At 36.0% G+C, this 11,631-nt stretch overlaps 1 protein-coding gene across 1 annotated transcript; it reads right to left on the bottom strand.

Moving 5' to 3' along the window:
- Positions 1-1,765: 1,765 nt before the first annotated feature.
- Positions 1,766-2,698, bottom strand: LOC309559110 (olfactory receptor 5B12-like; the record flags this gene model as incomplete). The annotated part of the gene is made up of 1 exon (XM_082262249.1): positions 1,766-2,698. The coding sequence occupies one exon, from the start codon at positions 2,696-2,698 to the stop codon at positions 1,766-1,768; it is 933 nt and encodes a 310-aa protein (XP_082118375.1).
- Between the last annotated feature and the right edge of the window lie 8,933 nt (positions 2,699-11,631).

The following is an 11,631-nucleotide window of genomic DNA, read 5'->3' as shown; positions in this document are numbered from 1 at the left end:
AGGGCAGGTGGCTCTGATTGCCGCCTGATACCCGCGATCGCTCCCCGCTGAGAGAGAAGAATGGTCAGCTATTGTAAATACAGCCGACCGTTCTTCTCTCTGGAATGATCACAGAGTGCCTGTGATCCTTCTTTATAGGATCCTCACGGGTCTCTATGATCATTTCACAAGCCACACCCCCATACAGTTAGAATCACTCCCCTAGGCTCACATTTAACCCCTTGATCACCCACAGTGTTAACCTCGTTCCTGCCAGTGTCATTTTTACAGTAACAGTGCATATTTTTAGAACTGATTGCTGTAGTAATGTCACAGGTCCCCCCAAAAGTGTCAAAAATGTCAGTTAGGGGTCCGATCTGTCTGCTGCAATGTCGCAGTCCCGCTAAAAATCACAGATCGCTGCCATTACTAGTAAAAAAACAAAACAATAAAAATGAAATAAATCTTTCCCATAGTTAGTAGACGCGATACCAATCAAATTGCGATTTTTTTTTACCAAAAGTATGTAGCAGAAAATAAATTGGCCTAAAATGTTAAAAAAAATTGTATTTTTAAATTTTTTTGGGGGGGGGGAATGTTATATAGCAGAAAGTGAAAAATATATATTTTTTTTTTCAGAATTGTCGCTCTTTTTTCGTTTATAGCGCAAAAAATAAAAATCGCAGAGGTGATCAAATACCATCAAAAGAAAGCTCTATTTGTGGGGAAAAAAGGACATCAATTTTATTTGGGTACACACGACCGCGCAATTGTCCATTAAAGTAAGGCAGTGCTGATTTTCAAAAATATGGCCTGGTCATTAGGGGGGGAAATCTTCCGGTCCGGAAGTGGTTAAACCACTTGTTGACTGCCCTATAGCACTTTTACTGCTACAGAGTGACAGCTGCGTACAGGATCACCTATATACTGTATACGTGATCCTGCACTTCTGCCTGCAGGGGACAATTCCCAGCAGAAGCTGATCTGAGGGTTCTGGGGACTCAATGTCCTCCAACACCCGCTGACCATCAGTAAAAGACAAAGAATTGAGCTCTTCCTATGTAAACAAGGCTTATCCCAGTTCTGTCAAGGGGGAAGGTATGTATTCTGTGTCTCTGCAAAGAAAGGACAAAAACTGATCTCTTTCCCTGGTAAAAAGTACACATTTAACCCCATCATCCTATATGATCATTCTATATGTTTAACCCCATATTATTAGCACTGATCACTGTATTAGTGTCACTGGTTCCCACAAATTGTCAAAGGTGTCAGTTAGTGTCCAATAGTCTGCTGCAATATCGCAGTCCTGCTATAAGTTGCCGATCACCACCATTATTAGTAAAAAAATAAATAAATAAAAATTCCATAAATATATCCCATGGTTTCTAGACGCTATAACATTCACGTAAACCAATCAATATGCGCTTTTTTGGATTTTTTTTACCAAAAACAAGTAGAAGAATACATAGTGGCCTAAAGTTATGAAGAAATTTGATTTTTTTCTTTTATTTTCTTATTGGATATGTTTTATAGCAGAATGTAAATTATTATTTTATTTTATTTTTTTATATTTTTTTGTTTATAGCACAAACAAAATTGGTGATCAAATACCACTCTATTTGTGGGGAAAAAAATTCAGTCAAAGTAACGCAGTGCCGTATTGCAAAATAAATGGCCTGGTCATGAAGGGGGTAAATCTTCTGGAGGTCAAGTAGTTAAAATAAATAGTTGCTCAAAGGATTTCTTATATACAGTAGGTCAAAGGAAGGTACTTTTGCATCTTTCTCTATTTTTGTGGGAAGATCTTCCTGAAAACACTTTGAAATGCTGTTCTAAAGTCCTGGTTCCTCAGACTGTAAATGAGAGGATTGAGGAGAGGAAGGATCACCGTGTAAAAGATGGACAGCACTTTGTCACCAGAAAAGCGATGACCAGAAATTTGCCAAAAATAATTGAACATTGCAGAGCCGTAATACATAAACAACAATGTCAGGTGAGAGTTACAAGTAGAGAAAACTTTACTCCTATTGCCCTTAGCTTGAATTTTAAGAACAGTTTTGAATATATAGACATAGGACAGGATGATCAGTAGTAGAGATCCAGCTGCAAGGATGCCACCCAAGATAAAGACAAGCAGAATATTGATGAAGATGTCACTGCAGGAGATCTGAAACAATTGTGGAAGGTCACAGAAGAAGTTTTCTATAATATAGGATCTACAAAATGATAATTTGATGGCATAAAGTGTATGAACCAAAGATTGGGCAAAGCTGAGACAACATGTGATGGACACCAACTGTATACACACTTTCCAACTCATGATCTGTGTGTAATGTAATGGCTGACAAATGGCAATATATCGATCATAGGACATGAGAGTCAACAGAAAATCTTCACAACCGGAAAAGAACATAAAGAAGAATAGTTGGGTTATACAAGCCTTTATGGAAATTTTTCTTGTCTTGGTGTGAAGGTCAAATAATATTCGTGGAATGGTTAATGAGGAATAACAGAGATCCAAACCAGCCAGGTTCCCAAGGAAGAAATACATAGGAACATGGAGGTGAGAGTCGGTGACTATGAGGACAATGGTCAGCACATTCCAGATTAATGTTAATAGGTAGATAAGAAGGAAGAAGAGAAATAGAGGGAGCTGAAGAGCCGGACGGTCAGACAATCCAGAAAGAATGAATTCATTTAGTATTGACTGATTTCTCATCGTAACAAAATGTTATATATATAAACAAATATCCTAATCTGAAATCCAAAATACTTTAAAAATAAGAAAATTGCATAAAGCTTTCTCTCAATTTTTTTTTTCTTTTTTTGCCATTTCATGTTTATAAATTCCATAGAGAAAGCCTATAAATAAAATACAATTCACATTTTTCTACAACTTAAAGTAAAACCTAATTTATGACAATTTAAAATATCGAATATAGAAATTCTATTATCTTAAGATGTTGACTGAAATGGTGCACAAAAACTGAACCGATTTCTTGTTTATGTCAGCCATGATAAATGCTACAATTTTTCACCAAAAATTGCAAAATATTGGCTGTAACATGGATGCATGGAGCACCAATTGCCTGTAACTGCAGGATGCACTGAGCTGTGTTATATCCATTGTCCATCATCCAAAAGACTGAGAAAAGTAAATTATTCCTGCCGCTTCAGAAACAAAAAATAAAATAAAACTTTATTATCACCTTACATGAAAGAAATGACCATTTGAATTTGTGCCATGTCCAACTTGTATGATGGGGACAAAAAACTAGGTTTCAAAGTCGAGCCCAAATGCAATCATTTTGATAGATGATAACATTTCAGTTAGGTAGACTGGTAATTTTTCTCTTCTCTCTGCACAGAACACAAGTGGTTGTAGTATCTTACCATAAAGTGAGACCTTACTACTGGAAATTCAGAGATAGGCCTTGGAGTGTACTCTGCGTATTGTTCTCTGCATTGATGTAAGTGACCTGTACTTTTGTATTAAATACTTACCCTTAAATACTACACTATGAGAGTTTCTCTTGTGCCTTTGATTGGAGCGATTGATAGATGAATCGTGGGAAATTAGGAGATCATTGAAATAAGGATAATATTGTGATATACCTGAGCTGGGATAAGTCTAATATCTACCCTGAGCTAACGGCATAAGGATTGGAGCTATAAAGACTACAGTTGTTGGAGAAGACTGAGAGGTCAGAGACAAGAAAAGATTACATCTAAACAACGCTCTTTTGAGTGTAAATGGAGGTGAGCGGCCATTTCACTTAATGTCGGATTGCTAGCTCACTTATCCACGCACCTGGTTTTGATCGGAAAGTTGCATCTCACTCTTCTATTTCACCTGAATTCTTATATGGGATTATCGAGCACTTTAACCCCTATAATTACCTGTTAAATGACTTTATGGACTCTTATGCACCTTATCAAGCACTAGAGCACCTTCCCCACTCTATTTTATCCTATGTATAAGATTTACAACATTATGTTTTAAATTGGCACTTGTAATTTATATATATGCCTTTCATCGCCATTTTTTTATATTATCATAAGTAGAGGTATTACTGCTACACATGGTCTAAATAGATCATCACCACTTATCACCCCCCCTTTTTTGCACCTTTGATATATCACCATATTTATTAATTGACATCATTGTTTATTGTATATATAGAATATCATCGTGACCTTTTGATTATTGCTCCCTTATTTATTTATGCTTTTATAATCACCCTATCATCACCTTTGATACATCACCTCACCAACAAGTTGGCATCATATTTTTTTATTTTTAGAATATTATCGTGACTTATTTACTATTGCCCCTATTTTTAAATTTTTATCATCAGCTCTTTTAGATACCGTTGAGATTATTAGAATTATCTTGCCCCTGAATGGTTTTTACGTCGGCATATTTTTCATCTTATATTGAGTATTTTATTTTCTTTGGCTTGTGTTGTTTGGTGTGTACAAGCATCTGGATCAACACTTATTATTGATTACCAACTGTCTTCTATTGACATTCATTTAATTTGAGTGGTTCATCGTTTTAAGGAATTGAGAGCTGATTTTCTTTTCTTATAAATTACTGTGTAATCACTTGTTGTATTTATCAGCCCCCTCCTTATTTCTGGTATGTCTTATACCCCATTTTAGCGCATAAGTTTACCTCTTTTACATCCTTCCAAGAAGATGGCCGCTGCGTCCTCCAGCGCAATGATGTCACACGCTCTGTAGCCCACCCGACGTGGCGTTTCGTCAACAATGACGTTGTCAGGGGCATGGTTTGTGGACGGCATTGCGCACATTTATGTACCCAGGATGGAAGGAGCGGCACTCAGCTAATGGAGAACATCCGCCGGATGTTAATTATGCTCCGGAACAGAACCAGAATTAGTCTATTAAGGGCAGCAACATTGTTAAAGCCCCAACCTTTCCCTAGTACATGCGGGACACCGCAGCCTCTGAATGTATGTGGGACATAGTGTTTTTTCTGCTCGCTTGTCTACTTAACTGGGGAAGTGCAATTTTTTTTAAATAAAAGATTTTTATTGCGGTATTATGCTGTGTGCCCTTTTTCCTTCCTGGATTAATCCCCATGGGCTTCACCCATCTTTATGTGAGGATTGCTTCTTGACATCTGCTCAAGTCCTTCCTGTATCTGCCACTCTGGAGAATGTCCTGTGTGACCCCCTGTGACTGCCCCCTATTGTTAAGCGAGTTGTGGTCTATCTATTAAATTAGATGACCATATGAGTCTGGAAGCAGCCTATTTTTTATCTCCTTTGATCACAGGGGCCCTTTATCGGATGCTCCATTGGACAGTCTATCATCTGCTTGTGGTTTCTCTTCACTCGGATTCACCATCTCCCTCTTCCCATCTAAGGACTTTTACATATACATCATTTTTGTGGGATTGTTTTCTTCACTGAAGGACTTTGCTATTGTTTTTTTTTTCCATTAGTGTTTACACTTTTTTCACGTTTATAGGGTGCTCATATCACCCACATATTCATCTTCAGCATTAGAAGATTTTTTTTTTCATTTGTTTATTATTCACTCTTTAGTGCAACACATAGTGGTTTTATATTGTTTTGGATTTTGTTCTTTGAGTCTGTGTATGCTGCTTGAAATATTTTTTCATATAAATTTTTCACACTAATTTATTTGACTTAGCGCAGGAATTTTTTCTGATTTATGTTGTATTATTGTAGATACCCCCATTGGAAAATTGAAAAATGTCCCCTTTATTCCTGTTTAGATGGAAACTAAAAATTTCGGATTTTCCATCCATTGCAGTCTTAAGAACAACGAGAGAAGGTGAAACTCCGCAGTGGGAAAACCGACTTTCACAGGTTATCATAATATGGCCAAAGTCATTGTTTGAGTCCAATTGTCTTGTTTTGGAGGCTCACTACAAAGATGGATATCCCATGGAGAGGACATTCACCCGAGCTGAGAAATCCAAGTACAATAGGTGAAAGAGAACACCAAATGAAAAATACTTATGATTCAAAAGCCTTTATTGTATAACTGGTTGCAGCGATCAGGTCAAAAGACATCAAAATAAATTTTAGGGGCTACACAATCCCCCTTCATCAGCGCTGGGTAAAATGGCCCCTAGTCTGTTCACCCCCTTCAGTTTGCATAGGGGGGAGTAGGAAATTAGAAGGGAAAGAAGAAGTAAAGCAAAAAGATGATTGGAGGAGAGAGGGGGTTGTGTAGGGTGCAGATAGCTCACTTACCAATCAGGTTTCCCCCCTCAGACTGGTCTCCACTAGTAGGCTGAGCCCAGTGCATACAAGGTGCTGGAGTGTGGGCAGGGTTTGGGCAGAAACAAATGGTGAGGATGAGTGTCAGATTATACAAGCGGCCAAGAAAATGAGGAGCTAGGAAGTGAGTGGGCGGCGACAGGATGGGCGACAGAGCAGATACAGCTCGACTCCCAAGAAAGCTAGCTTTTACTGCAGTATTAGCACTCACAGGAAAAGCGGCAGTGATTGCCTCTGCTGCCCGACATTAAGGAGCCAAAAATAAAAAAAAAATAGTCCCATGACTGCTGCGGCGTCATCAAAGTCCATCAAAGCAGCCTTGGGGGAAAATGCATCCCTGCCCCCCCCAGCCCAGTCCACCCCTGTCTGCAGGCAGAGGATATTATAAATAACAGTCAGCGTTGGTGTTTACAGTAGAGATTTCATGAGGTTCCTAACCCCTCACTCTATCAAGAAAAATAAAAGGGTTTAGATACACTTAAAAACACTCCCTGGTGATCCTGCCATAACGGTCCTTAGTCAAGCACCTATTATAGGGTGACGACTCTCCCACTTGTGCTCCTTCATTTCCATCCTGTCTCTTTCTTCCCTTTGAAACTTCAACAGGCCATTCTGACACACATTACACAGGCCTGATCCATTGCTGTCACCATCAGGAGAAGCTTCAGCAATAATGTGCAGCTAACACTGCTGTAAGTGCATCGCAGACAGGAAATGGCTGAAAAAGGCTGCGGGAGAAAATTGGTACCAGAATTACCAAAAAATAAATTTAAAAAATTAAAAAGATTTGGATGAGAAAATGACAACTGTACAAAGATACATCTAAATGTCAGCCAGTTGCATTTACTACTTTAAATTATGATATAAATGAAGGTCAAAATACTTTTTCAAAATTCCTGTACCTGTTATGTCTCAACCACTCAGCATTAAATACAAAGCATCACCATAATGGTCATGGCACCAACATTCTTAAAAGGGGTAGCTCTGAAATGGCAGCTTCCAATATTCTCTGATGACAGGTCCCCTTTAATCTTAGAATGTCTGAAACAGTATTGATCATTTTTTTTGTAATTTGTTTGAGTCAGGACCAAAGTGTTATTTATTATTATCAATGTAACTAAGGCCTGCCTCTACAAAACTGTACAAATATAAATATTCAGATAAATAAATATGATGATAATAATGACAGAACATCTTTAAATGTACTGATACTTAACACAGCTATGAAGATAATAAATATACATCATAATAGTGAATAAATGAAGTGACATGATTTCTTTAAATGTATCAATACTTAGCTCTTTATTACCATAATCAGTGAAATATCAAACACAGGAAATAACCAGATGAGAAAAAAAACTAACCTTAAATAAACCTTTCATAGATTATTAATTTATGTTTCCATTAATCAAAGAAACACATGAGCATACAATGTGTAAAGAGTGACAACAGCATCATATTTATCAGCTTGTTCAAAAAATAAAATGTGACTCTTTACTTAAACACATAATACTTGAAACTATGAAGATAATAAATATACATAATAATAGTGAATGACATGATTTCTTTAAATGTATCAATACACACCTTTTTTTTTTTTAACTTAATCAATGAAATATCAAACACAGGAAACAACCAGATGAGAAATAAAAATAACCTTAATTAAACATTTAATAGATTATTAGTTTATGTTTCTATTAATCAAAGAAGCAAATGCAATGTGTAGAGAGTGACAACAGTATCTTATTTATCAGATTGTAATTAAAATAAAATGTGACTCTTTGCCCCTAAATGCATAATACTTGAAACAATAAAAATAAATCAGTATGATCAGTGTCACATATTAAGTAAAAAGTATACAGTAGATGTATAAAAAATATATACATATATATATATATATATATATATATATATATATATATATATATATATATATATATATATATATATATATATATATATATATATATATATATATATATATATATATATATATTTGCTTACTTTTGTTTTTTCTATTCAAACGTACAGTATATGTAAACAAACTCAAATGCAAAAAAAAAAAAGAACAATGATTATTACAATTGGGATGAGCTGGGTAAAGATATGTGTAGAGAGTGACAACAGAATCATATTTATCAGATTGTAATTAAAATAAAATGTGACTCTTTACTTAAATACATAATACTTGAATCTATGAAGATAATAAATATACATAATAATAGTGAAAAAAGAAGTGACATGATTTCGTTAAAAGTATCAATACGTAGCTTTTTTTTTTAACATAATCAATTAAATATCAAACACAGGAAACAACCAGATGAGAAATAAAAATAACCTTAAATAAACATTTAATAGATTATTAGTTTATGTTTCTATTAATCAAAGAAACAAATACAATGTGTAGAGAGTGACAACAGTATCTTATGTATCAGATTGTAATTAAAATAAAATGTGACTCTTTACCTAAATGCATCATACTTGAAACAAGAAAAATAAATCGATATGATCAGTGTCATGTATTAAGTAAAAAGTATACAGTAGATGTATAAAAAATATATCTATATTTGCTTTCTCTTCTTTTTTTCTATTCAAGCGTACAGTATATGCAAACAAACTCAAATGCAAAAAAAAAAACAAAGATTATTACAATTGGGACGAGCTGGGTTGTAATGGACATGTAAAACAAATAATAAATACCTGTGAATGGCCAGACTGGTAAAATGCAAAATGTTCCTTATTTTAGCTCCTCTCCCAGATTTTGTCAGTGATCCCCCCAGCAGAGGTAAATTCTGATAGAAGAGGGGTGAGGGGACCCTCCTCTGGGAGGATCAGCTCAGTGGTGGAAGACTGATGATGGAGAGATTTTTCTGAAGAAAGTTACATGAAAATAACAGACAATGTATGTGACATTTCTGGTCACATTACAATTTCATCCTCCACACATTCATATATTTATAATACAGAAATCTCCCCTGACATCTCCGGAGCACACAAGAGGGGAGATCGGCTCTGTGTTCATCTGAGATTAATCCAAACCTTTTCTCCAAAGATTTTCAGAAAATAAATCACTAGCTGAATTCATGTATCCTTCAGAGACTGACTGTAAAACTCTTCAGGATTGAAATAGAAAGTTTAGTTTCAAAGTGAGACTCAAAAGTTGTAGAAAGTGAAACAACTGACCAAATCAAATGCAGAAAAGCTAAAATAATGAAGAATGGAGCGATCTGAGGAAAGTTTATTCTCCAGCTGACATTTTATTGGATTTATATCAGACTTTATAAAAAGTAAATTAAAAGTCTCATTTAAAGATAACTGCAAATCAAATTGTGTGTGAATAATTTTACCTTTGTCAAAATTTGAAAAAATTAGAAGAGATCTATCCCTGAGCAAATGTTTAACCACCCGAAGTCAGGAGTAATTAACATTCATATAAATATAGTATCAAGCGCTGCACTTTTTTATATTTCATTTGTACAATTTTTTTTTATCGATTGTAGTACTAGTAGCTTTTTGATTTTTGTTTGTTAGCGCAGTGTTACTCTTTATATATCAGTAAATCACTGCTCATTTAAAAATGATGTTGTTGTTGATACATGTCCCCCAGGGCAGTACCCAGACCCCCATGCCCTTTGTATGCCCAATAACTTGCATCTAAGCCCTCAAAATGGGCACTTCTAATTTTTCCAGTTCAGGTGCCATTGACTTCAATGGGGTTCGTTGTTTGGCCCCGAACTTTAGCAATGTTTGAGAGTTCTGGCGCAAACCGAACCAGGGGGTGTTCGGACCATCTCTAGTCACCATAATGACACTGTACTACGCCTGGGGGGGGGGAGAAGGTGATTAGGGATTTTTTTTTTTTTTGATTGCAAAGGTCACACTTGCGACTGGGCCCTGGCATTCCACCACTGTGGGGAGGCCCCAAGATGGCAGGAAGGGGGTCCACTGCAGAACTTGTGAAAGGGTCCCGCTGCGGGACCATAATAAAGGGCCCTGCAACGAGAGTAAAGGGCCCAGGATCAGTGGGAAGAGCCCCAGGCTTGAAGGGCAGGGCCCCCGGCCAGGGGTCTGGGGGGCCCTTCATGGTTTCTTGCATTGGGGCCTTGAAGGTTCTAGTTACGCCTCTGTAAACAACAAAATGGTGTAAAGAGCAACTTGACAGAACAAATACAGTAAAATAATAGTGTGGAAAAATAAACCACTTCAGCTCCGGAAGGTTTTACCCATTCATGACCATTTCACTATTCAGCATTGCGCTACTTTACTGGCAATTGCGCAGTCATGCAACACTGTACCCAAATGAAATTGATATAATTTTTTTCACACAAATAGAGTTTTCTTTTGGTGGTGTTTGATTACCAATTGTTTTTTTGTTTTCTTTTAAAAAAACAAAAAAAAGACAGAAAATTTCTTTTGGTGGTATTTGATCACCTCTGCGTTTTTACTTTGCGCTATAAACAAAAAAAATCTGACAATTATGAAATAAAAACAATATTTTCTACTTTCTGTTAAATAAGTAAATATATCCAATAGAAAAATGTAAAAAAAAAAAACTAATTTCTTCATACATTTAGGCCAAAATGTATTCTGCTACATGTCTTTGGTAAAAAAAAAAAAAATCCCAATAGGTGCATAATAATTGGTTTGTGTGAAAATTATAGCGTCTACAAACTATGGTAAATACTGTATATTTGAAAATTGATCAGTTTCTCACACATCTCATAAAATTGCAAAAATGCCCGGGAAAGTACATCATGAATAGAAGTTACATACTCCATGACAAATTATACTTTTATCCATAAACATGTAAAACACAACATTATTATATTTTGAATCTAGAGAGGTCAAAGTAAGGCTGGCCATACATGATCCAATTTTCTTTCAGTTTTCTGTCAGATTTTCTTGAAATTTACCTTCAAGTATGTAGTACGAAGGCCTGCCTAATTGGATACAAGTGAATGTGTTGTTTAGCTTTGAACTCACATTATGTGGTTTGTGGTAGATCTGACAGAAAATTGTACAACAAAAGTTGGACACGTATGGCCAGCCTAAGGGGATTAGAAAGCCACCTGCCTCATATTTTATTAAACACTTTTGTTTTTTTTCGTAAGTTCGAAAGTGATCTTATACAAAGGGAGGGAGTCATTAATAGGTTTAAGCCAGTAAGCCAGCGAAGGTAAAACCGGCCCTTTCCAGGACAGTAAAAGTATTTTCTTAGCAAAAAAGTATAATATGCGTAATAATAGTTTGGCATATTGAGAGAGTGACAGGTCTCCAAAGATTCCCAGGAGACAATTTTTTGGATGGGATATATTAGGTAGGCCCAGCGTGGAAGAAATAAAGGAACCTACTTCCTCCCAAAAGCCCTGAA

Source organism: Pelophylax lessonae (genome assembly GCF_965119305.1).
Source record: "Pelophylax lessonae genome assembly, chromosome: 6".
NCBI lineage: Eukaryota > Metazoa > Chordata > Amphibia > Anura > Ranidae > Pelophylax > Pelophylax lessonae.
This window is presented reverse-complemented; position numbering and strand designations above follow the sequence as displayed.